General features: G+C 48.8%; 8 protein-coding genes across 8 annotated transcripts; 3 read left to right on the top strand and 5 right to left on the bottom strand.

Moving 5' to 3' along the window:
* Nucleotides 1-1,292: 1,292 nt before the first annotated feature.
* On the top strand, nt 1,293-3,488 carry DFJ58DRAFT_722065 (Alpha/Beta hydrolase protein; the record flags this gene model as incomplete). Its single annotated transcript, XM_041384854.1, has 15 exons — nt 1,293-1,532; nt 1,582-1,637; nt 1,692-1,738; nt 1,784-1,841; nt 1,900-1,919; nt 1,974-2,118; nt 2,169-2,310; nt 2,382-2,570; nt 2,621-2,815; nt 2,871-2,936; nt 2,989-3,008; nt 3,067-3,082; nt 3,136-3,263; nt 3,328-3,355; nt 3,414-3,488. 15 exons carry the CDS (start codon nt 1,293-1,295, stop codon nt 3,486-3,488), a joined length of 1,425 nt encoding a protein of 474 aa, XP_041249662.1.
* Nucleotides 3,489-3,839: 351 nt separating this feature from the next.
* Nucleotides 3,840-5,773, bottom strand: DFJ58DRAFT_722064 (GWT1-domain-containing protein; the record flags this gene model as incomplete). The annotated part of the gene is made up of 7 exons (XM_041384853.1): nt 3,840-3,986; nt 4,038-4,259; nt 4,331-4,575; nt 4,628-4,732; nt 4,787-5,159; nt 5,212-5,631; nt 5,681-5,773. 7 exons carry the CDS (start codon nt 5,771-5,773, stop codon nt 3,840-3,842), a joined length of 1,605 nt encoding a protein of 534 aa, XP_041249661.1.
* A 234-nt stretch (nt 5,774-6,007) lies between these two features.
* DFJ58DRAFT_760272 (amino acid/polyamine transporter I) lies at nt 6,008-8,424 on the bottom strand. Its single transcript, XM_041388403.1, has 12 exons — nt 8,402-8,424; nt 7,988-8,336; nt 7,874-7,932; nt 7,760-7,824; nt 7,651-7,711; nt 7,384-7,603; nt 7,288-7,322; nt 7,186-7,237; nt 6,669-7,127; nt 6,523-6,608; nt 6,399-6,465; nt 6,008-6,348 (listed from the first exon to the last, which is right to left on the bottom strand). Exons 2-12 carry the CDS (start codon nt 8,234-8,236, stop codon nt 6,178-6,180), a joined length of 1,524 nt encoding a protein of 507 aa, XP_041249660.1. The 5' UTR covers nt 8,237-8,336; nt 8,402-8,424; the 3' UTR covers nt 6,008-6,177.
* A 916-nt stretch (nt 8,425-9,340) lies between these two features.
* Nucleotides 9,341-12,208, top strand: DFJ58DRAFT_760252 (uncharacterized protein). The gene is made up of 9 exons (XM_041388402.1): nt 9,341-9,627; nt 9,678-10,398; nt 10,446-10,515; nt 10,581-10,765; nt 10,822-11,233; nt 11,280-11,383; nt 11,435-11,498; nt 11,545-11,896; nt 11,948-12,208. Exons 2-9 carry the CDS (start codon nt 9,784-9,786, stop codon nt 11,961-11,963), a joined length of 1,818 nt encoding a protein of 605 aa, XP_041249659.1. The 5' UTR covers nt 9,341-9,627; nt 9,678-9,783; the 3' UTR covers nt 11,964-12,208.
* Nucleotides 12,209-12,241: 33 nt separating this feature from the next.
* On the bottom strand, nt 12,242-16,178 carry DFJ58DRAFT_910516 (uncharacterized protein). The gene is made up of 5 exons (XM_041395188.1): nt 16,004-16,178; nt 15,326-15,937; nt 14,732-15,264; nt 12,535-14,683; nt 12,242-12,478 (listed from the first exon to the last, which is right to left on the bottom strand). Exons 2-4 carry the CDS (start codon nt 15,817-15,819, stop codon nt 12,660-12,662), a joined length of 3,051 nt encoding a protein of 1,016 aa, XP_041249658.1. The 5' UTR covers nt 15,820-15,937; nt 16,004-16,178; the 3' UTR covers nt 12,242-12,478; nt 12,535-12,659.
* Nucleotides 16,179-17,212: 1,034 nt separating this feature from the next.
* Nucleotides 17,213-20,208, top strand: DFJ58DRAFT_760240 (kinase-like domain-containing protein). Its single transcript, XM_041388401.1, has 11 exons — nt 17,213-17,624; nt 17,726-17,782; nt 17,907-18,035; nt 18,322-18,399; nt 18,463-18,551; nt 18,602-18,812; nt 18,863-18,890; nt 18,943-19,005; nt 19,059-19,136; nt 19,186-19,392; nt 19,452-20,208. Exons 1-11 carry the CDS (start codon nt 17,334-17,336, stop codon nt 19,760-19,762), a joined length of 1,542 nt encoding a protein of 513 aa, XP_041249657.1. The 5' UTR covers nt 17,213-17,333; the 3' UTR covers nt 19,763-20,208.
* Nucleotides 20,209-20,464: 256 nt separating this feature from the next.
* On the bottom strand, nt 20,465-22,669 carry DFJ58DRAFT_651644 (laccase; the record flags this gene model as incomplete). Its single annotated transcript, XM_041381629.1, has 12 exons — nt 20,465-20,580; nt 20,634-20,698; nt 20,748-20,771; nt 20,820-20,968; nt 21,017-21,037; nt 21,085-21,811; nt 21,860-21,887; nt 21,937-22,010; nt 22,064-22,224; nt 22,276-22,344; nt 22,394-22,445; nt 22,500-22,669. The coding sequence occupies 12 exons, from the start codon at nt 22,667-22,669 to the stop codon at nt 20,465-20,467; spliced, it is 1,656 nt and encodes a 551-aa protein (XP_041249656.1).
* A 1,609-nt stretch (nt 22,670-24,278) lies between these two features.
* DFJ58DRAFT_713508 (uncharacterized protein) lies at nt 24,279-25,142 on the bottom strand (the record flags this gene model as incomplete). The annotated part of the gene is made up of 2 exons (XM_041383924.1): nt 24,279-24,915; nt 24,970-25,142. 2 exons carry the CDS (start codon nt 25,140-25,142, stop codon nt 24,279-24,281), a joined length of 810 nt encoding a protein of 269 aa, XP_041249655.1.
* Between the last annotated feature and the right edge of the window lie 2,436 nt (nt 25,143-27,578).

Below are 27,578 nucleotides of genomic sequence, written 5' to 3'. Positions count from 1 at the left end.
GACATACCGAGTAAGTACTAAGCAGCCACCCCCACCGTCAGCCACACCAACCTGTTCAATAACACAAATGATTCATGGCAGAAGCTGAGAAAAAATACATACACCATGACTGAGACAAGAGATGATCAACAAGTATCAAATGGCAGATCATATACATGCGGAAGCCTACCGGTTGCTTGCACCACTGGTTCCTCATCATTCCTGAACATTTCCGGCTGTGTGTGTCATCATCGTCCATGTCTGTGACGCTTCCGTCACTGTCGTTGTAAGTATCTTGGAAGGAGAACTTAGGCTTCAGTTGACCTGTTCCTTCCAAGATGCTTGGCTACATCGTCTCTGGGTCCTGGGAGAGGCTTGGGGATGGGTGAGCACGTGGCCTGATGGCACGCTGAAATTGGCAGATGAGAGCAGCACTGAAGGTGGAATTGGCTGCAGCGGGCAGGCGGGAGGTGTTGATCAGCGCATTGCAAGGTTGGAAATCAGGAGGGTGCAGCGGACTGTCCACCGAACTCCATTAATACAACAAAACAGCAGAAGAAACAAATAAATGTAACTCACAAGTTGGAAGTAGGCAGCGTGAGGCGGGTACAGCCTGAGAAGTACTAAGTCGCGAACGGGAGGGCGGGTGGACCCGGTGGAGCGGCGGGCGGGAGGCGCGATGGATTAATATTGTAACTCCGCTCGAACCCAGCCGCCGAAGCCCCATACTGGCCTTTTGCCCCAGAGTCTAGGACTCCAGAGGTGGCCAGATCCCTGGCTTTCACGAGAGAATTTCCCAATCCTACAATGGAAGGTAAGTCCTCCCAACGGTATTCCTGGCCGATTGCAAATTATAGAGCAACACAGCGGCATGATGCAGAGCATTCGAACAGCGCATCGACTTACTTTCCGTCACGGCGTTAGTGTGCAGCGGCCGGCCATTACGCGGGCACTACGTAACATCGCGTGAATGTGATCTCCTAATAATTTCAAGCGAGTCGTTTGCCTCAGCCGCAAACAAGCACCCTTTCGTGATCTAGCCTTTAGCCGTTGGTCGATGCGGCCGGTGGCAAAGCACCTATTTCTAGCACACCAGTGGGTTTCACTGGCCAGTCGTAGAACCAACTTGAAGCAGTCTAGAAGCTGAAGCGCTAACGTACAACCCATCAGCACGTTGGTTCTTCGCCGTCATGTGGGCACCAATTATTTACCTTCAATCGCCTGATAAGATTTAGCTAGGGATCCAGTACTCTATAAGTACGTGAAGTTGATGGCCGTGATGACTTTAGATCTCCCTACTAGTGTGCCCTGGCATGTTTCTAAGAACGCTCGTCCGAGCCGGCGTTGCGCTATTGGCTGGCGTATCCGTAACTCGCGCTGTCTCTGTTGTCGAGGACAATCTTCATGCTACAGAAGCAGGGCACATCGAGATTCAATCCAAGGTTCACAATGCAACTGGCATTCGTTATGTCAAGAACTCGGGAATCTGTGAAACAACTCCAAACGTTACCCAAATTTCAGGTTACATTAATGTTGGAACAAACATGTCCATGGTATATATCTGTTCCCTATGCTCTGGATGTAAACTGATTTAAGACACAGTGGTTCTGGTTCTTCGAGTCTAGAAACTCACCGAAAACAGCCCCATTCACTCTATGGTAGCGCTAGATCACCAAGTACTGTTGAGTCGCACCTCTGAACTGCTTTCGTAGGTTGAATGGCGGCCCTGGATGTTCTTCTATGATAGGACTATTCCAAGGTTCGATTGGTTTAATTGCCTTTTGATTAGTCTAATTTTCAACAGAGAACGGGCCATGCTTAGTAAATGCCGACCAAAATTCCACCATTCTTAACCCCTACAGGTATGTCAGGATTATTTAAAATCATTTTTATATGCTAATCCAACATGGTTACCTACAGCTGGAATAGTCTCAGCAACAGTATGTAGCACGCAGCCCTCGGATTTCGTTACCAGAGCTGATTTCCTGACCCAGTGATTTACATTGACCAGCCAATTGGAACAGGGTTTTCTTACGGTACTGATGCCGTAAACAGCACGGAAACCGCTGCACCTTTTGTATGGACTGCATTCCAGGTTTTGTTTGAAAGCCAGCTATTTTCAAAGTATGCCAGTCGAGAGTCAGTTGCTTAACTCAGCTATCACGGATGATTACTTATACTGGGCTCAGGTTGATCTTTGCCACAGAGAGCTACGGCGGTCACTACGGACCCAGTTTTGTGACCTACTTCGAAGAGCGAAACGCCTTAATCGCTAGCGGAGAGATTGATGCTGTTCCAGTTGTCGTCAGCGCCCTGATGATTAACGAGCAAGTTGCTTTCTTGACTTACTAATACCCCGTTGAATAAGCATTCGCAGTGGCTGGTATGATCCGCTCATTCAGAACATCGCATTCCTAAACTTTGCGACTTATGCCCCTGGTTATGGACAACTCCAGCCAGATGACGTGCTCAAGAACATTTCGGATTCCCTTTACGGCCCTGATGGTTGCGTAGCGCAAGAGAGTGCCTGCTACGCTGCTGGAAATTCCGCTCACTCAAACAAGATTTGCCGGGATGCCGATAATTACTGTGTGAGTGACATATCAATACTATGTGTATGGACGTCATTGAATTCTTTCAGGGCAACAATGTCTTCACCCCTGCTGTGGGCAATTACGACAGCTATGATATACGTCAAAATTCATCTTCTTTATTCCCCCCTGAATACTATGTGTATTATTTGCAAAGAGAGGATGTCATGAAGAAGATCGGTGCTCATGTCAAATACGAGGAATGCTCAGACCCACCCTATGAGCCATTTGTAAATACAGGCGACGTATGTATTTGTCCAACTTCTTTCCTCGGGTGCCAAATTTACCTTCCTGTTAAAGGACGCTAGAACATGGCTACCCCAGCTATCGGCTCTGGCCAACTCTGGGCTGAAAATTTTGATTTGGGTGCGTGCTCAGTTACTGCATCATTGTCTGCTAATTTACCGGTGAAGAATAGGCTGGAGATGCTGATATGGTGTCCGTTTTCGTGCTGCAATGATATTTCATATATTCTGACGCTTCTCATTGACTCTAGTTGCAACTGGCTTGGGGTAGGCTGTTGCGTATTCTGCCGCCAACGTCGCTGAATTATTCTGTCTAATAGGGCCATGCGTCAGTTCTAGCAATGGATTGGTATGGCAATGAGACGCTCCATAATACCCCATTCACCAATATGACGATCAATGGAAAGCCTATTGCGGCCGTGCAGAACGTCGACAACTTCTCCTTTGCGTAAGTCATCTTTCATCTCAGCTTGTTAACGAGAGATAATATACCTCATTGTTTTACGTTTTAGACGGGTGTATGCTGCTGGACACGAAGTGGTCAGTCAACTCTTCTGAGGATGATGATATTCACTGACACCTGTTATGTCATTGTTAGCCTGCCTTTCAACCCCAAGCAGCTTTGGAGATTTTCTCGCAAGTTGTTCGTAAGGAACAACTTCACTCCGTCTAAAGTCAATTTGGGAGCACACATCTTAAAGGCCCTTGGCGTATTTGAGCAGTGGACAAACATCCCTCCAAAGGCCTTTAATCAAGGGAGCCAAAATTCCAAATATATTTGTTATATAGCGAACTGTTTGATGTACATGGAGATGACGTGGTGCATGCATGTGATGCGTGACATAATTCATACTGCCAGGAGCACAATGCCTCGTGCGCACATCACTATGAATCCTCAATCACACTCCGAACGATCACAGTAAGCCTTCAGCTTAAGACGTAATGGACTGAACACTGAAACAGCGGAAAAATCCAAACAAACGTCTCGCGAAGTGTATGGTATTTGGTATATTTTGAAACGACCTCACATCTTCCATAACCGAATCCTTCTAAAAAGCCATGCAAAAATGCACATGCCCATAAAGTATGCACACAATAAACACATTGCCTTCATGTGTCCCACGAACATAGTCTGGATATTGAGATTGATCAAACCGGTGGCCACATTTGACTGAGTATAGATGTCAGGACGCCAAATGCAGGTTATATTAGGAAGACGAACCAGCAAGAACAAAATGAATGCATTCTTATTAATGGCCTCCAACAGCGCAGGTGCGCTGCTTTTCAGCCCCTTTTCCTCAATGAGGAGCCGTTTGCCCGAAGGATCAGTCGGATCTCGTATCTTTGATGTTCTGGTGGGAAAGAACACCATGTCGAGGAAAATGTAACCAAGGATGAAAGAGGTATTGTAAGCTGCGACCCAGAGGATGTATGAGATGTTTGCCTAGGAATAATATCAGCATATGAGACTTTCACATGAAATCGTGTACGTAAAGCAAAACAAGCAGGACGAACCATTCTTCTCGAAACTTCTAATCCAAGCCTCACGAAGGCCAGAAGCATCCACCAAACCACTGAATACGACATCAACTCAATGATGATCTTTGCATTCTGTCTGGGTGCCGAAGGATCAAGTTTGCTAAGTCGGTGAGAGGATGGCCCGTCGAGTAACTGCCGCTGCTGCTTCCGGAAAAACGAAGGGGAAGGAGGAAGTATGATGGTTCCTAAGGACAGGCCGAGTATGTGGATCGAAACATAACCTGGTGGAGAGGGGTCAGAAGACGCACATCCTACAAGAGTAACGACTTTTACCCAGCAATGATAGCAACCCCTCTTTGTTCGCGAAAACAATGTTGCTCCGTGAGGCGTTGAGCAGTACGTCCTTCATTCCTCCGGATGACAGTGCGAACTGATGCACTATTAAACAGGCATCCGATTCAAGTTTCTTATGACAGCCGAGCTATTACTTACAAACTCCAATCCAAAGACCCAACAGAGCGACGGGGATACGCAAGATGATAGGATGCAACAAGACCTCGATGATAGGCAAAAGCGCAAACGTGAAGAAGAAATTCCAGTGTACGCCGTACTCTGTCACATGTTCCTGGTTGTACTTGTTAAGCGGTAGGCGTGACATGCAAACTATGCAAGACCCTACAGGATATTCAGTGCCTTTCACGAGCACGACGCGAAGAATGCCTAACACAATGATGGGTATCATTTTACGGGAGACGGACTTCAGTTTAGGCAGGATCGGAGCCTGGAGGTAGGATATGTCTTTGATGATTGGAATCGCAGACACCACGCCTTGAGAGAATACAAACGAGCCAACGCCAATGTCCATCTATGAATCAAATTGTGTGAAAGTTGAAGAACATGATATGTTCTAGACGCACCAAAGAAACACCATACGTCTCACACTTTGCTAGAACACGGGGGAACACTGGAAAATCAACAGCAAGTATAGACAGAACTGTCATTAACATCATGTGAGCACGGTAGGTGGTCAGAGCAGGTAAGGGTCTGAGGGTCTGGGATAAGTGCGTCAGTGGAGTCTCTGCTCGACTTCTTCCATTGGGTGAAGCTAGTTCATCTCGACTTTCAGCCGGTAAAGGCGTGCCTCTTTCAAGAGGGGGAAGAAGGAGCAAAACAAGCATCGGTACGAGTAGTAGGAGGGATAGTGCGCCAGGAGCTTCCGCGAATAAAGTCATAGACAGTAACATAGGCACGGCAAGTATTACAAACTCTGCCAAGAAATATGCGGATCCAAATGCTTGAACACGCGAACGCAGTGCTGAATGAAGGGCGATCGAGGACTGAAGATGGTCAGCTTGCTGAAGTGGAAAGACACATAGGCATACACACCAATGCAACGCCGCTTATCATATTTACATGAAATACTGTCGAGCCAGTCATTCCAGAGACAAAAGCCTCCTTCGAGGCCTTGTAGTCACTCATCGTGATTTGCAAGAATATGGTCGGTTGCCAATCGCGGTCTGCAATACCATATAATGTGTCGGACTACAGGCTGCAAGGTGTAGGTGTCGCCGAGAAAGTCCCAAATCTCAGGCCTCAGGCCTCACAGACAACAACGATGTGCAGTACAGCTGAGTACTAACTTGGTCGTGGCAAGCGCCGAGCTGCAGGCTCTCCAAGGGGTCAACTTCTCAGAAAGAAGTATTTTCCTGGGGGGTCACCTTCTTGCTTTGGCGAAACAGATTGCCCGAGGTTCCTAGTAACAACGTATGGAGAAACGGTCGTATAGCATCTAGTGCGACGAAGTACGGATGTCATAGAACTAGCGACCCAGAAGGCCAAGCATTTGCCAACCTTCTTATTTGTCTGGCCTTCAGCTTTAACTCTCACGTAGCCGTTTTAACAAGGCCTTCAAAGCTATGCCTTCCCCACCAAAACCAGTTGATCGTGATCACGACCAGAAGACCGCCCACAGCAACAATTGCGTAGTTCATGTTGAGAACGTCCACCGGGTATGCCGTAGGCAAGATGAATAAAATACAGACGAAAATAGTGAACTGTACAGATAATGAATGGGAAGTGTATGATAAATGAGGAAGTTGCGTACCAGAAAACTGGCAAAGTTCATTGGCCATGACCATTTTCCGAGGCGGAAAGGTCCAAAGTCTTGGATGCTAAATTCATGAAAACAAGTCAAGTGTGGCTCGAATACATCATTGTCAATGACGAACGAGTCAGGCCAGAACACCCGGATAATGATGGGTTGCATGTAGCTCAACATCACCGCTATGGCTGCTGAGGATAAGATGGCGTTGAACTGTGGAAGCGCAAATGCTGTCAGAACAAAGAAATACAGTAATGACTTTGGTGGACTGACCGCAATTGCAGACCCGATGTAAGCGCATGATATGATGCATCCTATCAAGACGCTAGTCCATACACCCCAGTATGGTGCTTGGAATCGGTTCAAGGTCATAAATTGTTTTTTCAACGGGAATGCATTATCTCTTGCGAGCGCATAGAACAGTCTCGAACTTGCAGTAAATGTTGTGATCGCAGCCATCACTTGAGAAACCATTATCACAAGCAGACACATTTGTGACAATCGAGGCCCAACCGCATCGTAGAAGAGTTGAGCAATCGGGATGGCAAACGTGGTGGCCTGAACGGAAGCGATATCCTGCACTGCGAAAAGAAGTGCAAGCAAGTATGCGAGGCCAATCAACCAAGAACCTGCGATGCTGCCAACTACAGCAAGTGGAGCCAGGATCTCCGCCCGTACAGCTTCTTCCGCTACTTGAGCTGCTGTCTCGCACCCCTCGAGTGTATATACAGCCTAGGACGAGGTCGCAACGTGAGTCATACAGTACAACATGTACAGAGCTGATTCTCACCTGAAGAAACCCAAGAAGCACTACGAAGCCTTGGGATTGCCAGCCGGTGAAGCTAGTCGACCAATTAATGACTCTTCCATTCATAGAATGAGCAAAGCTTACTTTTGAACATTCGTAAACACGAAGTCAGCAGAGTTCTGTAGGACATAATTAGATTCCACGCGAAGGAAACAGACTTGCAGTCTAACAGAACCTTACCATCACGGGTGCTTTCACAAGCAGTGTGGTGACTAAACTAACAGTGCCTCCGAGCGTCCACCAAACAAATAACGTGCTCATATGTCCTATAGCCTTTGTTCCAATAGTATTGACGATGCCAGAAAATATGTTTACGGCCCATGCGATCGCAGTGATTTCTAATCTCGTTAGACTTCTTCCTTGCCCAACCTCTGCCATGGACGAAAGGTATAGGGCGGTACTAGATGACAAATCGTAGGTTCCGATTCGATGATGCAAACAACTTACCTCAAATTAGCGGAAATACCAGTAAATACCATGGCCATGGAATAAAGCCAGCCAGTAAAGACTAATAATTCATTCAGGCACTACTCAGAGGATGAACATTAAGACTCACAGCCAAGGATTGGCACGTCCGGTTTCATCTTGCAAACCCAGAAGTAGAGTCCTCCCATTGTTGGGCTGCGCAACAACCTAAGACGTAGGCTCTGACAGGGCATGAATTGCTTACTATGCACTGCAAATCTCTGCAAAGCTGAACGCGATCAGAAGCATAAAGAAACTGCAAATCTGGATAGAATAGCAGTTGTTGTCATACTCATGAAGATTGAAGCGTCAAACTCACATTCCATCCCCAAAACAGACCCAGCGGGCCTCCAGAGAACAACCCCGTCTGAAGGGCGCTGCTCATTCCGTTTAGAATGCCGATGGAACAGAACGATATCCCAAGCACTCCGAAGAGAGACATCTCGCGGCGGAATTCAGGTCTATACCCCAGGTCCAGAAGGCGTTGGTCAGATATGGTAACATTGTATGCCTCTTCCTTGGCGATGACCTTTCCTTCACTGGAGGATGAACTTTCTGGCTCGCCCATAGTGAATGTGAGGCACAAATAATTGTGATTAGGGATAATCAACGTTATATGGAATGAGAACAAGCAGAGATAAGGTGATAGCTCAGCTGTAGATCCAGGTCTATACTCAGGTCAGAAGACTTTGGTGGGAGTGGAAAGATCGTGTGGCTCTGCCTTGGCATTGACCTCTCTCCCGTAGTGGAGTGGTTGCACTACATTTTGGCTTGACTGCAGTGACGGACGTGTCCTACATTAACAGTCGATATTAGAATAAATAAACAGGTGACTTACTGTGAGAGAAAGTAGATATTGATAAGATAAGCAACGGTTACTTTTGGACGGTACACGCCACGAGATATGATGTATTGAGCAAGTAGATGTTTAAGCCTTGAAATTGACGGCGGAACACCGACCGAGACGATGTTGGTTCGGTCACCTGACTCTTTACGGTGACGTCTCTATTCCTGCAGTTAAACTTAGGTCAGTTGACGGGAAATTTTATAGACGGGTATGCATGACAAAGCTCTGTGATCCACAATTCCCTGATGGTTTGTGCGTATATCGTCGGCGGGTACCATAATCCCTCGTCCGCAGTTGATGAAGCTCACATTTGTCCGAGTTCCTAGCCTGAGATAAGTGGGAGGGACCGCTGGTTTCGCCAATGTCAGTTGTCGCTTCACAGCGATTTTGAAAGAGTCGTGGGTATGACCGATTAGTATGAGCGGGTAGGCTCGCATTTGAGCCTTCTTTATACATCTGAATGACTTCAAGCATGTATCTTTCAAGACAAAGTTTTGGGTCAGAGCCAAGGGAGATAACCTGGCCGAAGTCTACTACTACTTTTGGCAGTGATGGGCGCAAAATATCAAGCACTGCCTGATGCATTTCCTGATCAACATAAATCGACACGATAAGAATGTGAAGTTCACCTTCTCCATTGCAACGGAACAGTCCTCGTTGAATCAGGATGACTTCGATACTTACGCGAGGCATAAATCCGCATGATCATGATGCACAAGACTTCACACGGACCTTTTTCTCAGGCTAGATCCATACCAGGATCCGACCAGTACATGCAATATAAAAACTAATCTTGTGGAGTCTTCACGGAATGGACAGTGAGAGCAACAACACAGTGCGTGCAGCACGTCGAGCTCATCTCCTCGGCAGGTTAACCGGTTGACAATAAGGCTGCAGTCTCAGTGGTGCCCATCTCCGCCGCAGCACTATCGCAGCGTGTGCCTACTAACGGCACTAATGCTCCCTCATTGATTGACATGAGGCAAACACGTTTCATGAACTCTACTTACATTTCACATCGAACATGTATATCAGGGTAAATTTTGCTTCCATGCCTCGCCAGCGCGGCTGGCATGCTTATCCATGGGCATTCCATATAGACTTGGACACCTGTACGTGTGGGTCACCTTTAACATCCCCCTGTCGCTTCTCATCATCCAAGACCTCACTCACACTATCGGACGACTCGGCGTCCTGTGCATATTCTAACACCCTCATTTTTCTGGTCCTACCTTCCAACCGGTTCAACAGGTTGAATCATTCAAAGCATGGAAACCACAACGCAATCAGCAACAAGCACCTCTCCCACCGTGAATGCCTTCCAACTTGTATTCCACATCGATGCCTTCTTTCTCGCACTTGCGGGCGTGTTTGCCGTGTTCGCGCTCCCTCGTGCTGTTGCACGCTTCTCCCGTGCCGCGGAATGGCGCCATGGACATATCCTCCGTGCAATCCCGCTCAAGCGCCAAGCACCAAAGCCCCCCATGCGCTCCGTACAATCTCCCCCATCCGGTCCCTCCGCAGCTGATAACCTTACGTCGGATGAATCACATACCTTTCATTCCGAAGCGCATCTCATTCGACACCCAGCGGCAAAGGAAGAAGGCTGGTCACTCCCACCGCATGTTCGCGCATGGTCCTCGCGTGTCCCAACCTTCGCTAATATCCTGAGGTACAGACTGGATGTGAGCTTCTCTCTGGGTCAGGGACTGGTCCTGGTGATCTATTCTGCGGCTCTGGTCTATGCCGGATTTCTAAAGTCAAACCCATTTGCGGACCCGTTGCGGACCGGATTCGTAGCGATCTCACAGATTCCTATCGTTTATCTGTTGGCGACCAAAAATAACATATTGGGTATATTTCTTGGTCTCGGGTATGAGAAGGTCGGTTATTGTAATCCTTCAGGTTAACTCTTACGGATTCTCCACAGCTCAATTACATTCATAGATTCGCGGGGACGCTCCTCGTGATCGCATCCAACGTACATTCGCTTGGTTACAGTAAGTTTGAGAAGCTCGTCATTGCTCAGCGCTGATGTGATGTCTCGTGGTCACCCTTACCCTAGTTTATGAATGGACGATAGATCTCACATTTTCTAAAAACATTCGCATGCCTACACACATATGGGCCTTTGTTGCGCTTGTCACTGTAGATCTTATATATCTATTTTCGATCCCATTCTTCAGACGACGGGCATACAATCTGTTCTACTTCTCGCATGTCGTATTGTTCATCCTCTTTCTCCCAGCTGTGAGCCCAGATTATATCTATGCCATGTTGCCAGCTTATGACAATGGCATATCCAGGTTCATGCTCATGTACCCAGTGTCTGGCCGTACGTCATCGCCGCCGCAGGTATCATCGGCCTTGACTACCTCATCCGATTTATGAAAACACGCGTATTTAATGCACGCATACGTCCTATTCCCGACCTCATGCTCACACGTATTGAGATTCCCCAGCTCAATGCCGGTTGGAGGGCAGGACAACATGTACGCCTTCGCGTGCTTTCCTCCGCCATGGGATGGATCGGCTGGGCAGAGAGTCACCCATTAACCATTGCCACCGCTGCGAAGACACCTGAAGGCATGGTGTTGTTGTGTAAGAAGACCGGTAGGTGGACGAGCAGATTGTACGATATGGCAACAGTTGCGGGATACGAATCAGATGAAGGCGCGTATGGGAGGACGGTGCAAGTAATGATTGAAGGACCATACGGTAAGTGGAAACAGGCATTTTTTAATGGTTGTTTATTGTTGTGCAGGCGGACCAGGTCACTGCGTGTTTGCGAGCTACTCCGCTGCGATATTCATTGTTGGCGGAACTGGGATTTCCTTTGCCCTCTCAGCTGTGCAGGACATCCTACAAGTAAGCCAGATTGAGCATTTTTACTTCCCGTTTTCCAACCCTTGCTGTTAGAGAGACTCGGAAGGTGCAAGTCGAGTAAAAATCATAGAAGTCATTTGGAGTGTCCGAGATTCTGGTCCGTATTGTTGCCGTATTAACTGAACGTTCCTCATACCTATTAGCCTGTCTCACTCCACTCGTCCCTCAACTAGCGGCACTTATCCAACAAAGCATCTATGCGCCACTCAAAATATCTGTCCACTACACACGTGCATCCGACAACCCCCCAGGGAAGGATTTCCTCCCACCAGGGCTCACGCTCACCGCAGGACGTCCAAAGATCGCCAAAGTCCTTGACGCAGTGATGTCGCGTGCGGTATCTTACGGCTCTAATGTCAAGTCCAGCATGGCCATCACAGGTGTGGTGGTTGGCGTGTGCGGCCCAACGGGTTTGGGTGATGATGTCGCACAGGTGATTTCTCAGGTAGATGCTAGAAGACGCTGGGCCGTCGGTGGGATTGAGATGCACGAGGAGTAAGCGTTCGTTTAATCTCGGTGTATCATCATCTGATGACCTTCGAACAGGTCGTTTGGGTGGTAGGTTGACTTACAGCCCGACGGCGTTTCTCAAGATGGTGAGGGGCACAACATATTTAATCACCCGCAGTGTAATCTATGTAGATGAGTCTCGGCGAGACAAATTCATATCGAGGAACGCAACGCTCTCCGCCAATTAGGTCATCAACCCCAGTAATTGGGCCACCGATCAGCCGCAATTTGAAGAATAAATTGCCTCCAAAGTGCTGCCAAGCACCGACGGCAACATTTGTCATCGTCTGCGTGTGGGGAGCGGCATTTTGTAAACGCGACTGAAGCTGAGCAGAAACGTATGTTACATGCACATTAATGAAGGATGGCGGGTCGCAAGACGTCAAGCTCAAAATGAATGAATTTTATGACCCTAAGCGCGGATCAATTGAGCGATGAAAGTTCCAGGCCTACTGGGACTACGCGACACATGGCCAGTTAATTCGATCAATATATCTGATGGCGTAGGTGAAAGCATTATAACGCTGACTATTAGGCAGAAGCCGGAGATGCGTCAATTAAGATCTTCTATAAAGAAACGGATGAGCTCGCAGGTACACCAGATGAAGATAGCACGCGCTTACACGGGGGCGAAAACGCGAAAGCTGATGCACAAGAAAGCATGATAGACACGAATAAGGATTAGAGCAGTTAGTAGTCGGTTCCCGAGTTTTGGTTCTATGCAACAGCGTTAAACCGCATCTCCTGTTCACCACACAGAACGTCCTTCCTCTGCCCTACCCAATGCCACTTCCAGACCCAAAGTATATTCTTCCCCGTTCCGCTCGAAGACCACCTCCTGGCTTGCTATTCCCTTGTCCTTCTCACACATGCCTTTTGTCACGCTGGCTTTCCCACAGATAGGCACCGGAGCATGAAGGTGCGCATAAGTGAGGTGAGACTCGGTCACTGCAACGGGTAGCGCTGCAGCAATGGGGGTGGCTGGTGGTGGTGGCGCAGCGTAAGCTTGTGACAGATCTTGGCAATCCTCGTCATTCGACCTCGATGAGAGAGATGGACTACGCGGGCGAGCTGGGCACGTGGGCAAGGACATAGCACGAACTCGAGGAGTGAATGACGGAGCTGTTACCAGCGGAGGTCGTGTAGGCGTAGTTTTTGTGGGCGAGGTCAAGCGCAGCGTTGAAAGAGGTTGGAATAACAGTGCACAAGCATCGAGTGTTCCATCGTCGGACTCATCATCATCAGTGTTATCGTCACCAATGGCAGCCTGATATGATGGGGGAGGCGTCCGTGGCCTAAACATAGGGAGCTCCTGTGGGGGTTGAGAGCAAGGATACATGCTTGTAGTCCGCGCACGCGTATGAAAGGGAGAGCTGAAGAACGGATCATCAGTCACACTGACATCTCCCTGGCTGACACCGAATCTTTCATCCGGAGTGATGACAGATGTAACTTTAGCAGGTGAAGTCGGTGACGTAGGGCTTTGCGGGAAGTCGATCTTGGAGGTTCTCCTTTCGGAATACCCTTCCTCATCGTCCCCTTCCTCACGAACAGGAAGCAACTTAGTGGGACTCTCGAGGAACGAAACGCGCAGGGGGCGTTTCGAAGCTGCTGTTTCTCCACCACGTTTCAGGCCAATATCTCCGTACTTGCCCTGGCGTGCAGTGTCTTGCTTAGCCACATCATCTGCACTCCACACGTACATGGCTAATGGTGACCGCCTGACAGGTCTGCCTAACAGAAGGCCAGTCGGAATAATCGGTCCATTCACCTTTGTCACAGGTGGTGTGAGCCCAGGAGGTCGATAAGGAAATTGCGCAGCAGATGGGACCGAACCATCCCATACCCTCGCACCCGGGCCAGAACCCGGGACAGCGACCGAAAATAAGGTTGGCGCAGAAGCCGCAGTGACCTTGATGCCTGCACTCCATGCACGCCTGCGTGCCCTAATTTCAAGTTGCCCCTCAGACTCAGGGTCCATCAATCCACACCCAAAAGAGTTTTGTGACCATAATAAGCCCCAATGCTCCTCACGTGCACGAGCACGTACGAAAGTTAGAGCATTTCGAATTCGCGAAAGGAAGGCAACACGAGTGGAAAGAAGTTCTTCCACATTCGGAATGGGCATGCACTTGGGCAGACGCGACGGTGATGAAGGGAAATGCGCGGGTAACTTCTGCGGATGCATCACCGATCGGTAGTTCCATGGCACCGCGGCAGTAGGCTTGGCACAGACATGCGGCGCAGTAGAGGGGTATCCGGGGCTTGAATGAAGAGGCCGAGTTTTTGGATGAGAAGAAGTAGTTTTTGAGACAGCCATCGGAACGGAGTCAGAATGACTGCGCTGCTGAAAGCATGCACCAGACAATCCTGGTAATGTAGCTGGGAGCGGCAAAGGCAGCACTTCACCATCCTCGGGGGTACGCAAAGATGTTTGGCTTTCATCTGAGTCATCTTCTTCAGTGGCATCGGACGGCATAACAGCAAATGTCATGTCAGTATAATAGTCGCCACCCTCGTAATCAATTCCAAAATCCTCGTCGAAATTGAGTTGTCCGTCGAAGGTGAGCTCCAGTCCTGGGTGCAGGGCGCCAAAATTTTCAAAAGCGATATGGTCATCATCATCCCACATATCACCAAAGACGTCAGTTCCAAAGCCGAAGCTCTCGCGTAAGAGGCTGCCATTCTCCACGCTGAACTCAAAAGCGTATGCGTCCAGTTCATCGCATGCACTTGTATTACGGACATGGCGAATTGCGCCCCATTCATGTGCTACAAACATATCAGAAAAATAGCATTCTAGAATGGAATCAACCAAACCTTGTTCGTGACGAGAATATACGACGCAGTCATCATTTTCACCCTCAACTTCCTCGAGAAATGGTGAAGGTGCACGCCATTGTCTTTGAGTCTCCTCAGAGCCGCGCTCCCCAAAGTCAAGAGCAACTCTCCCCTCGCTTCGGGTCCTTCCATGTTTGCGAGCCGCACCGCGCCCAGGCTGCCAGGATCTCTCGATTTGTCTCAGCTCGGTGCGAGCTCCGGTAGCCATACTACGGAGCACCCATTCAGTGTACCCTGCGTAATAGTTATGAGCCGAAAGCGCGGAAACGACATGTCGTCTCCAGGCATCGATAAGAGTAGCGCGCGCGCGACGACGGAGAATCGGCGGATCTGTCAATGGTGGGAAAGCGGGGTTATAGGGGGAGACTGGAGATTGCGGGATGGGGGAAAATGATGTATTGCGGGGTGTGATAGGGGGAATTGGGGGGAGGGGAGGCGGAGATGAGGGGTAGGGCGTGGTGGGTGATGGAGGAGGGGCCGGGGGCGGAGACAAGGAACGTGGCACCAACGAGCTGAAGAGCAGCCAAAAACAAGTCAGTCTAAAGAAGGCACAAGGAACACGACAATACGTACGAGATCAAAGAAAACAGCAGGGAGCGCTGCTTCTTATGCCTGCTCAACTTCGGAGACTTTGGGGGCGCGCTGGATATACTAGGGATGTCCTGTGAACTAACTACACTGCTGCAGATACTAGCGGAGGTGGGGCATTCGAAGCTGTCTCGTCGAGATTCCAGTTCAGAACACGCTTTAACGTCGTCAACGACGCCCTGAAGCATCTGCATGCATTGCGAGTTCATAGGCAGCTTTTCAATGCGCCTATCAACAAAGCTCACGACGACCTCCTTGGCCGGTACATCAAATATGACTTCGGTTATCCGGGCGACGAGACCAACTGAACGGTCGAACACGTGGATATTCTGCGGAGGCTCGAGGCGCAACACCGAGGTCAGAAGGTGCAACTGGTTCGACCACGCAGGGGGAGTAGGCAAATTAGGAAAGTTGATAGGAAAAGAGACGTTGTAGAGAACAGTGCCATGTGATACGGAGGGGACGAGACGAATGAGCATGGTGACAATTAACTGGGTGAGATAATGTAAAATCTAGTGAGACTGGTATGCTGTTCGTCGCAGTCCACATCCAGTATGCAAGAAAAGCAGAAACGGGACGATCCGTTGGTTTTCTGCGCTGTACGTGAGTTTACGTTAAAACTAATTTGTGACAGGCTGCTATATCACGAACTCTGATACGTACAGGAAGTTCGGGACCGTAACCGCTTGTGAGCCAGCCCATGTTCATGAATACAGGATCCAGCGCACTGAGCAAGCCTGAGCATGGTGAGCACTGAGTAGAACTTATGTTGGTCAATCGTGGAAAGTTCAAACTTGATTGGAGTGAAGATTTGTGGTCTGGCTGCAGCTGCCAGCATCACAGTAAGGCTTTAGATTGCAGAAGCATGCCATTTAAGGTTCTCTCAAGGTTAACGTTCGGGGCTGGCCCGGCCGGCCACAACGGACACACGACTTAGATTGAACAAGAAAAATATTATTACTTGGGCGATGGCAGGTGAACCAAACGATATAGCTGTCACTCCTTTGTTGCAGCCCCCTTTGTTGCGACCTCCACAATGTGGGTACCAGCAAGCCCATAGGCTACAACTGTTAGCATTTGGAAGATTCTCCGGGTCGGCTCGGAAGCGTGCTGATCTTGAAAAACTCGTGGCTTGCGTATACGCTTGTTCGCGTACAGATTATTGGTCCGATAGTACTGGCGGTACTATCAGTAAAATGGTGCCCCAAAAACCTCGTAATAATCCCACATTGTGCCCTAGGGCGCAATAAAGCCATTGGTCACCAAAACATGGCAGGACATAGCGTCAGTGATCAGCCTGCCCTCTACCAGAATTTTTCTGAGTCAAACACGTCTGAAGCTGTGGGTTCCTCTGACTGAGCATCGGATGGCCTATGAATGATATGTTAATGAAGGTCTGTCTTGTCCTGCCAACAGCACACAGGTATCGAGGCACCTGGTGACTGAATTGGATCATCGATGTGAGGTAGAAGTAGCGTGAACGGCGAGGATGATGATCAACATGGAACGGGACTTGCAGAGGTCTGGACAGAGTACTAGTTTGACATGATTCTTCGCAATCGAATTCGGCTAGGGCTACTTACCTGCAGTGATAGGTGAACTTCGCTTGTAAGGCGGGGATCCGAGATGAAAACATCGTGCCAATAAGTGGCACAGCCGGCCAATGCCAGCAGGTTCTTACCCAGCCTTAAAACTTGGCTTGACGTCGAGTAAGTTGTTCGAGGAAAGAACAAGTCACAGGAAGGAGAAAGGCGTAGTCCAGGAACACACGGTGCAGTCCGACAGTGCACAGCTCTGCGGCAAATTCAAGTTAGTACCTGTGCTTCGAATTCGACAATAGAAAGTCAGCGAAGCGCCCACTGGCCTTTCTGACGGTATATATTTGCTTGGTACCCTTCGACCTTTGATAATTCCCGGGCCAGGCAGTGAGCCCACTGCTTCATCTCTCACCGTGACCATCCCTTACCGACTCATTGAGTCCTGACGCGACAACATGGGGAATAACGTCAGTCAGCAGTCAGAAAAGCGCAAAGCAAGACATGCGCAAACCCTCAGTCCGCCCCAAAAGTCCTCACAGCGGTTTTCGACTTCCTCGTTGGCAGCGTCGGTGGGATTAAGCAAGCGCTCGCCACGGCAAAATTCTTCGGTCCCATCATTGTCCCCACCGACCATTTTTGCTGTGCCGGAGCCATTGCCACAGCCGGAACCAGAGCAGGACAGCAAGCCGTCAACGCCGCCACCGCCCCCGCCAGAAAAGGAAAGCATACCGGAGCCTGTTATTGAGGTGAGATTTGATTTGGTCTGCTCTACAGCTGCTTCCAAATCTCATCTTTTCCCATTTCTTTCATCTACCCATCGTTAATTCCATCGGACGACAACAATCAGGGCTCTTACGCTCAAGGAGCAATCATGTCGTCTCAATCTGCTACCGTTCCTTGCCAGGTACGTGCTTCAAATCTGCTGCCACAGTTATCATCCAGAGAAGGAGGGTCAATTTGTTCCTCATCATTGCATTATCGCTCTTTCTTGTTTTCTCGTTCTAACATTACCTGCTTGCTTGCTGCAGTATCGCACAGGTCGTACACTTGGAAGCGGCACATATGCTATCGTTAAAGAGGCCATACACATCAAGACAGGCAAATACTATGCTTGCAAAGTCATTAACAAGAAGCTCATGGAGGGGAGGGAGCACATGGTGAGCATCGATACACTGCCCGCTTTAGATTATCTGGCTGCGATGCCGCTGTGGGCGCATCCTGCAGTTGAACCTGCATTGTCCTGTGTAGTATGCAGTTAGTAACGTCACGGCACGTCAGTCATGGGAAAAATAATTGTGCTGCGATGATTTTGATAGCGATCGTTGATCAGGGCACATTCTGCCCAATGATCTGCCAGTCGCCACATCTTGCAGGCCCGCAGCTACTTTCCCTCTTTTTGCGACATATCATTGCACCAACAGCGCTAATTACGTTTTACTTCAGGTCCGCAATGAGATCGCAGTATTGAAGAGGATATCGAGTGGTCACCCGAATATTGTGACACTGCACGACTACTTCGAGGTCCGTGCACGGTGAACACGCGCTTGTACAGCGTAATAACCGAATGGCCGTTTCTATTTTTAGACATCACACAACCTCTACCTCTGCTTCGATCTCTGCACCGGTGGTGAACTCTTCGATAGCATATGTGCTAGGGGACAATACACTGAGGCGTAAGTATCCCCCTATTCTCATTTCACACATCACCGATTCCGCGCACAAGTGACGCGGCTGGGCTCGTCCGCACCATATTTCAGGCAGTCAAATATATCCATGACTGCGGGATCGTACATCGCGATCTCAAGCCGGAGAACTTGCTCTTCCGGTCGAAGCCCGAGAAGACTTCGGAAATCATGATCGCAGACTTCGGTCTTAGTCGAGTCATGGAGGAGAACAAGTTGAGCATGCTGAAGGAAGTTTGCGGCACGCCTGGGGTGAGTTCGAGTTCTCCCACTCCCGCACGTGGATTAAAACGCTTTGGTAGTACATGGCGCCTGAGATCTTCCAAAAGAGTTCGGCATTGTGATTCTATGACATTGACCATTATCCTAACAATGCTTCTAGCGGGTCATGGAAAACCTGTCGACGTCTGGGCCATGGGTGTAATCACGTATTTCCTGCTCGCTGGTGCGCATATATGACATACTTGTAATGATTTCAGTGCTGAAAGCTTGGTATAGGTTATACCCCTTTCGATCGCGACACCCAACGACAAGAGATGGAAGCCATTATTGCTGGAGATTACAAGTTCGAGCCCGGTTTGTTGCTTCTATTTTTTGCCATCAGAACCACCTCATACGTCCACAGATGAATATTGGTCTATTGTCTCTGATACTGCCCGGGACTTCGTTGCTACTTGCCTGACTACCGATCCCGAGAAACGTCCGACTGCGGCACAGATGCTTGAGCACCATTGGCTCGCATCCGAGGTACCTCACTTCGTCGAGAACGAGACGGGTGAGCCAAGAGACTTGTTGCCACACGTCAGGAAGGCGTTCGATGCGAAGAAGACATGTGCGTCCCATATTCCCCCTCCACTCGTGAAATTACTGAACAACGCAACTTTCTTGCAGTCCGAAAAGCCGTGTTTGGCATGATGGCGATGAAGCGCATGTCGACGCTCGCCCATCACATGTCGCCAGAGGCGCATAAGCTAAACGAAGATTTGTACCAGTTCAAGCAAGAGTCCGAAAAGGAAGTACTTGAGGACATACAAGTCGTCCACCATCACAACGCCGACGAAGAGCGATCGCTCAAGTCCCATGACGATATCTCCATTGCAAAGGGTCCAAATGGAAAAGTGGCGCACGGGACCGACGTTAGTGAGAAGCTCGCTGCTGTGAGCCTGGCTGCGAAGTCAGGTGGCAACCCTAAGAGCGTTTGATGCACGAGCGCTAGCCTCGACATCGACTACAGTGATGGAATTACTATGCTGATATATGTGGAGGATGCACGCTCTTTTTCTTTGATCTCTATCATGTACTTGTTATCGATACCTGACATCGCACACATTAATTACTATTTCTTCTGGAAATGCTCTTATGTCTCGAGGGAGTGGAGTCGTGGAAGATGTATCTCCGTTGACAGTCGTTTGAGTACCTTGTATATTGTTGAAGGTTCCGCGGAAATGGTTGTGGTCATTAGTAGCTAAGTAGAACTATTTGGACTTTCTATGTGGACTGCATGCAAGCTGGTTCTGTACATGCAGTCTCGTCAGTTGTGCATTTTGAGTCAATGGAATACTCATCGATCAAGTGCGCGACTGCACTGGGACCGTACCATGCAGAAATATCAGATGGTGTCGTCTCGCACAACGTGCGATGTGCAAAAGAGGCTATCCTGTCAACAATCTATCATGCAGCATTGCCTATCATGACCGACGCGCTGAACAACATCTTGTTCGACATCGCCGGGCATTCTATGTAGGCGTTCTAAGTACACAGCGCAGGTCGTACGAATACCCAATGTAAGTCGCAAACGTCCTCCGGTACCATTATGAATGTATACAGAAGGTAGCAATTGTTCTAAGCAATATGGAACCACCTCTTCTTACGCTTTTCCCCCAGCCCTGGTGGCGAAATATCTTCTAGTGATCGGGAAGAAGCAGGGTCGTTATATTAGCTGCTTCTGCATACGAGTCGACCGCCCCCAATTGTGATGGCGTCAACGAATAGTATATAGGGCAAAGGTTTTCCCAAGCAGCTGGCAAAAAATCGTGATGAGTTGTGTACGCTTGAATCCTACGTGATACTCACTCGGCAATCCCTTCAGGTGCGTTCGGGTTTCAGAGGGACTCTCAGCCATAACGATCGCGAAGCCACTAGGGTAGTGAGTCTCATAGGAGCGAAGTCTGGCCCCAAAAGACTCACGCATCGAGGTGCCAGTCTATGTGACTGTCGGAGGATGGGTACGTAGCATGAAAAGTGGGCTGGGATGCTCACCAGTGCAAAAACCAAGGTCCGGAATTATCTGTAACCCACCGTATGACCATTTGTTGACCTGCATTACCGCTGGAGACAACATCCCTGCGCACAGGATTTAGATAGTTGAAACCACTGGCGCCACCTGATTGTACGACATCAAATGCGTGCTAGATGTCTATCAGTATGTTTCAGCACCAAAAAGACTGAATGCAGACACCGTGCAGGTGGATTGGATGCTAAACTTCGTCAGACACTATGTAATTACCGAATGGATATTACTTACTGGTGCGCCGATGCCGTTTGTAACCATGGTGAGTTCCACGACTTTATTAGCCTCCAGAACGATAATGCTTCCTATGGGCATCAAATCGATGGCATGTTGCGCACCACTAAGGATTTGCAAGAGTACTGGCACGGTGGGAGGCTCGTAGACAAAACCGTTGATAAAAAATAGTCCACCGATGTTGTCGACAACCAAGTTTAGGTTGATGTCCGCCTTGCCATATTCAGGAATACCAGGTGCGCCGGGATTAATGAGGGGATGAAGGTTTGTCTCGAGCATCGACAAGGTGCTATCTGTATAGTCTGTGGTTGGATCTGCAGCTGGCGCACTTCTGTATCGCAGGATAGCGGAGTTGAGACCACCGTCAAACGTAGACCCGGTGGTACTTGGAAGCGCGCGAAGCCAATAGTTGTTCACTGGCTTATCAGCTGTGAGGACGACAGAATACCGCTGTCCGGCGAAAATCTGGAGCGAGTCGACTAAGAGCGGCTCAGTAAGTTGGCCATCTGCTTCAATGACAGTGAGGTTGTGTCCGTCGATAGAGAATTTGAATGAAGGTTCGCAGGACATGCCAACGAGTCGCAGCCTGTATCTCTTTCCATACTCAACGTTAACAACGGCAAGTTCAGATTCTGGTCCGCCATTATATCTACCAAGTCCATTGATCAACGTTGAATCCGGGCTGATGCCAATTATGTGACGTAGAACTGGTGACACGATATGGTACCTGCGAGGGATGACAAGGATGCAACTAAAAATGAAATTTGGGATTTACCAGTCGGCAATGCTAATAACTGTGGTCTCTGGTCATGATTTAAGTTTAATATCCTGAATATATCTTCATGCACTCACCGTCATCAACGTCATACAAATAAGACAGGGGGTCATTGGGATCATAAACGACCAAAGGGCCACGGAGGCCATCACTGGATATCAAGATATCAGATTCATCTTGTCAGGAAAGCTCAAGCTGACAAACCATTGCTGCGTGGAATAATGGCTATGGTACCAGTAAGTGCCAGCCTGATTTGGAGCATCGAAGGCGTGAAGGAATGAGTAATTTGGGGTAATAGGACACTGTGTGACGAATGAAACACCGTCTGCATAGTTCGTTCCGTTCTGGTAGAGCCCATGCCAATGCTACAATTTCACTTAACAACCAAAAAATTACAGGTAGATTTGGCCACTCACAACACTAGTGACTTCAAACATAGAGCCATCATCCAGCTTGTTCACCACATTTATAGCGAAGTGGTCTCCCTGTACGTGAAACTTCAGAAACACATAGAGGATGCAGGTAAAACGATACCTTATTAGCTTTGATCAGAGGACCAGGAAATGTTCCTCCAGCAAGTGTTGTCCTGGTAAATTACAAGACTATCGAACGAATATAAACGAATGTGGGGTGCACTTACGAACGTGAAAATCCATCTGGTGCAATAACTTTATTGGAGATATTCAAGTCAGTAGTAGGCCCCAGCGACCGAGAAGTGAGGGGATACGATTGTGATCGAGAGACAACGGACGCTGTGGCAGCACACGTCGCGGGGAGCAATGTAAATGGAATCAGTATCGAAAAATACATACCGCAATACAGGCGCTATGCTCGCAATAAAGCAGAGCAACATATATGGAGAAGGAGGTCAAGTACCGGGCCATCGACTTAATGCATTGCCAATCGGAGGTTAGGAGGGCGTCGCTAGGTTAGGAGGGCGTCGCTAGGTTAGGAGGGGCGTCGCTAGGTTAGGAGGGCGTCGCTAGGTTAGGAGGGCGTCGCTAGGTTGTGATGTTGGGTTATTCTCGTGTTGTCAAGGTCGTATTATCATCGGAGGTCGTCGAAGGTCATTATAATCTCCGTGTCGTCGATGCGGTTCAGGAACAGACCCAACTAAGGTTCATACATACATGCAGGGAAGGAACATCGTGAAATAGACTGCAAGATTTGAATGATCGATAACGGTTTGCAGTCCGCTCTTCTGGTGGACCAAAATATGTAAATTGTACTGATCAAATGAAGTGGGCATTTGATGCTTGCGGCGTTGTAAAAGCCTTGAAAAAGGTGATGCGTGGCTTGAAACCGTTGGATCTGACGTGACACCAGTGAACGAAGACTCACCAGTACTAACGAACGCTTGCGTCAGACTCGGAGGATAACCACCAGGTGACACCTGTAGCCCAGTAGGCCCAGGGCCTGCCATCGGATGCATAGTAGTCGTCAATGAATCACACAGCAGTATTCCCGACAAGCCGTTCAATTTCGCAGTCTGACATCCAAAACATTCTTGCTATGATGGAAAATATTGATCAATGACAGGCAACGTCGGGAATGAGCAAGCGCTCACCTAGTCTCACCTCAGGCCTTAAGGCCTCAAGCTTTAAATTAGGCACCTTCTGTCGTCCTATCGAAATGATCGGCTTCGAAAAACAAAGTGTTTTGTTTTGGCTACTTAGTGCCCCGGCCTCTGTGGCTGTCCCCACCTTACCCGCGGAGAGGTGTGTGCTTTGTGAATACCAGGTTGGCGCTTGCCACTCCATACATGCCAGGCTATGTGCATACCGGGTGGTGCGCTCATCCTCGATATGATCAATGCGGCAACAAGTTGGGCAAGGCTCGTAGGCCGTCTAATCTTAGATCAGTGTCGCGGACTTACATCATGATAAGTCAAAGTTTTGGTTCCGACAAACGGAGGCTAGCGCTCATCAATCTTGCATTAATCATTAATGTCAACCTGCTATCAAGTGGCAACAACATTTGCAACGTGGTGACCGTCTCCCGGACCTCAAGGTCTCAGTGCTCAGTTCTGGCGAGTCCTCGTTGGGTAGCACGCTGCTGCTTCAATTCAGGTTAACAAACGGCCGCATCTACACGTTACTAAGCACATCTAGTTGTTCGAACTTCCCAGGCCTCTACAGACATCCGGAAAGAACAATGAGGCTAACCCTTTTACAATATCAATGGTTGCTAGTACTTATGATTGTCACTTTGACAGGACAGCTGATGAGATTGCCATATTGATTGCACATATATATCAATAAAAAATATTGCCTCTGGCGGTGCTATGGTACTGATGATAGTTGACTGCATAATCATACAAGTAACGTCGATGGAAGTATTACCGATCTCATGCGCGAGAAGGTGAGAGATATCATAAATCCTAACAATCCAATGCCAAACGATGTGAAGGAAGACCTTTTTATGCACTCTCCGTCATGAGGTGAGGCTTTCCCGTGGAAATAGCGAGGGACGTGAGAAGCACTTCCCATGCTGTATCGAGAGCACACCAGAGTCGCTCGTCGGCGATGCCCAGTGCCATTGCATTGCGCCACGTGCCATGCACCTTGGCAATGTGCTGCAGCAGAGTGTTCACTGTACATGTATTGGCGATTTTCTGAGCGAACTGGGTGAGGAGAGGCATGACAGTGGTAGGATCATCGCGATAGAGCTGGGGCGGGGTGGGAAGTGGCATAAGCGATACAAGAAGGTGGTCGATACGCTTCGTGTATAGGAATGTAGAGAGTTGAGGGAAGACCTCAGGTGCAGGGATGCACAGGGGGACAACTGGCACTTTGATCTCCTGGCCAGCACACTCCACGAGTGCTGGTGTGGAAGTGGGTAAAATAGGAAGGTTCGCGCAGTGGGTAGCAAAAACGAGATTATGTGCGGGGAACAGCGTGACACGACGGCGAACAGGGGCCGGCTGGTGGGACGAGAAGACTGCGAACATGTGGGTGGGCATGTCAGATGAAATATCGTTGACGATTATCGGAAGTTCCTTAGGGAGGACATTGGAAACAGGTTTGGCTTTGATGCCTGCAAGAACACGAAGCATGCTGAAAAAGTATTCGTTAGATGATCGATCGCCTACCAGAAGGATCTCGACTTACTCGGGCCCGAGGCACTCCAGTCCCTCGCGAATGTAATCAATATGGGTGTGAACAAGTTCAGGTGCCACAGCCTGAAGCGTGGACACCGGAATCTCAGTGATCTCAGATCGAGCTAGGCGTCTGGGAAGAGCGATGCTGGCAGTGCTCTTAGACACTGTTGTTGAGTCCCCCATCTCGACATCGCGAGATACAGTGGGGACGTCCATCCGCACTGAAGCAAGGGGGTACTTAGGCGGAGTTTGCCCCTTGCGCTTCTTGGCATGCTCAATTGCATGCCTAGGACGGTGTGCTCCGCCTGAAATGAGAGCTCGGCGGCGACGAGAGGCACCCTGGATACCGGTGCGAACTTTGAGTGATTTCGCAACGAGGCGTGCAACGGGAGGAGTGTTCTCAGAGTCGATGTGACGAACGAAGTTAGCGGTTTGTGAGACCATTGTGATGTGATGAAGACTGAAGAACTGAGGATATGGGCTTAGATTGTAATAGGAGGAAAGCTTCAAGTGCTTCGAGAGTTTAAGTGCAAGTAGATGACGGAAAAGCAGATATGGAACGCGTTTGTCGGCGGGAACTTGACTGAGGGCTCCATGACAGGAGAGGCACCTTTATAAACCTGCAAGAGAAGAAGCAATTGAAGTGGATCGTGACGTGACGTTGCAAAAGCAATCCATCAAGTCACGCTCTAAATTCCCTCTTAAGCAGATTGCTGGCAAAAAATTAGCTGCTTTTGGAAGTTGTTTGGGACCTACATGCGCAAACATGGACCTACCGAAGAAGTATCGAGAAAGCAATCCACTGATTGCATTCCCGCATTGTCCGTAATTGGCATATTCTCAATTGTCTTGAGTTGAAATGCCTCAGTTAGCTGTTGTTGCCTCATTGCCACAGGTGTGTCCACAGCACATCTTCATGATTAAAATCCACCCGCAGTTTGAACCATTATTCCTGCAGCATTGTGGCCAAGAACCTCAGAGAACCTTTTGAGGATTCGATCAACTAGGCCTTCATGTGCGATCGAAACAGTTGCGAAGGCGTTGCTGTAAGTCCCTTACAGTATATTTGATGAGAAACGTGTTGTCACCGGCCCATCGACACGTGACGATTGGATTAGATAAGCCTGAATTGATCAGTGTTTCGACAAGATACTCGAGTGCAGCGGTTCGAGAGTATGTGATGAGCGGCTGTTGTACCTTGGTACCAGTAAAACAATAAATTCAAGACTGAATTCTATCGGGACGTGTCAGACCTAGCTTGGTCCATTGACATAGTAGAGACTCACCGTCGACAACGTCGCAGTCACTGGTCAGGTTGTGAATTAAAATGTATTGCTACGACCATGCCACTAAAATCGTGGTAGAGGGTCTCGTACGGTAAAAGGATCGTAGCTGCTGCCCATACGATGCCCGTAGAAGGAAGCACGCGGGTTTGGGCCGGATCATGGAACATAAAATGCGACCGTAATCCGCTCGAAATCTGTCCAATGTAATCTCCAAGCCGCGGAAAATTCAGGCTGGACGAAGGAGAAAGAGTAATAGTTACCTGGCTGTAGGCGAACGTGTTTATCTACCACCGCCAGGAGAGCCGGTGGCAGGCAATTCACCTGGCACAGCTGAGGGCACGTCCTACCATTTGTGCATCAACAAGCCAAGCCAACTTCTTGTACCTTACGTTGATTGAGGCAAGATGGGGATGACCGTTGACGGTGGCAATGGTGATGTTCGCCATTCTGACCTTGGTTTGTGGAGGTGTCGTGTTCACCGATCGTAAATGTCATCTAAGAAAACCTCACGATCAAGAGTTGGGTGGCCAACGGGTTGCGCAAGAAGTGCGCGTTGATGAAAACGCTGCCAATGAGCGGCTGCCCTCGAGTGTGGAGGACAGCCGCTCCTGTGTACTGTCCCAAATCGTGCTATGCGTTTGAGTAGGGAGTGGAGATGTGAGTGAGATCATAGAAGAAGAAAAGAGATGTGGAAAGCGAGAAACAAAATAAATCCCCACTCGAACGGTTTATACAAACAACTCCCACAAGGATTCTATGGACTGAGACATCACCAACAATACACCGGGTGACCTGGGGCCGGTGGCAACAATACCGGCGTGACGCAGCAATACACCTAGAACAAATCGTCGGCGTATACTTGGTGGTGTATGCGTGTCCGAAGAGTTCAAAACTGAACTTCATAATATTGTAACTTGTTAGACCTATGCCTCCTTCTGGATATTTTGTTTGGCGGGAAGCAAAAAATTAACGTTATAACGAACGAACAAAAATTTAAAGGGTCGAGACAAGTTGAGACCTTTATATTTAACAATTAATTACTCACCCACTGTCCTAGCTATATACTTAGAGTATCATCCAGATCACCAGCGTCAAGGAAAATCCCGACGATGAATATTGTGGTCCATCGAGAGGACTCGTACAGTTTCTCCCCGAGTCATAACGCATCCCGTTACTTCCAAGCATTAATGGCTCACTTCAAGTTTTTCAACTACGGAGATCACCACAAGCATATATTTAACCTGCATCAGATACAAGGAAGTCCTCTTCTCCGACTTGAAAGAGTCGGAAGAGTCGACATTCAGAATGCTAAGTCGAGGGAGCACCCAAGTCG

The sequence above is a fragment of the Suillus subalutaceus genome (genome assembly GCF_016647625.1).
Source record: "Suillus subalutaceus strain FC151 chromosome Unknown DFJ58scaffold_6, whole genome shotgun sequence".
In the NCBI taxonomy this organism is placed as follows: domain Eukaryota; kingdom Fungi; phylum Basidiomycota; class Agaricomycetes; order Boletales; family Suillaceae; genus Suillus; species Suillus subalutaceus.
Note: the sequence above shows the minus strand (reverse complement) of the source record. Positions and strands in the feature narration are given on the sequence as shown.

Coding starts and splice junctions, on each gene's coding strand:
- DFJ58DRAFT_760272 (XM_041388403.1), bottom strand. CDS start 8,236: ATGGGCGAGCCAGAAAGTTCATCCTCCAGTGAAGGAAAGGTCATCGCC. Junction 7,933..7,987: donor GTCTGTTTTGGGGATGGAAT/GTGAGTTTGACG, acceptor TATTCTATCCAG/ATTTGCAGTTTCTTTATGCT. Junction 7,712..7,759: donor GGACGTGCCAATCCTTGGCT/GTGAGTCTTAAT, acceptor ATGAATTATTAG/TCTTTACTGGCTGGCTTTAT.
- DFJ58DRAFT_760252 (XM_041388402.1), top strand. CDS start 9,784: ATGGAAACCACAACGCAATCAGCAACAAGCACCTCTCCCACCGTGAAT. Junction 11,234..11,279: donor AATGATTGAAGGACCATACG/GTAAGTGGAAAC, acceptor ATTGTTGTGCAG/GCGGACCAGGTCACTGCGTG. Junction 11,499..11,544: donor TTGGAGTGTCCGAGATTCTG/GTCCGTATTGTT, acceptor CATACCTATTAG/CCTGTCTCACTCCACTCGTC.
- DFJ58DRAFT_910516 (XM_041395188.1), bottom strand. CDS start 15,819: ATGCTCATTCGTCTCGTCCCCTCCGTATCACATGGCACTGTTCTCTAC. Junction 15,265..15,325: donor CTGCTGTTTTCTTTGATCTC/GTACGTATTGTC, acceptor GCTGCTCTTCAG/CTCGTTGGTGCCACGTTCCT. Junction 14,684..14,731: donor ATATTCTCGTCACGAACAAG/GTTTGGTTGATT, acceptor ATATGTTTGTAG/CACATGAATGGGGCGCAATT.
- DFJ58DRAFT_760240 (XM_041388401.1), top strand. CDS start 17,334: ATGGGGAATAACGTCAGTCAGCAGTCAGAAAAGCGCAAAGCAAGACAT. Junction 19,006..19,058: donor CACGTATTTCCTGCTCGCTG/GTGCGCATATAT, acceptor AGCTTGGTATAG/GTTATACCCCTTTCGATCGC. Junction 19,137..19,185: donor AGATTACAAGTTCGAGCCCG/GTTTGTTGCTTC, acceptor ATACGTCCACAG/ATGAATATTGGTCTATTGTC.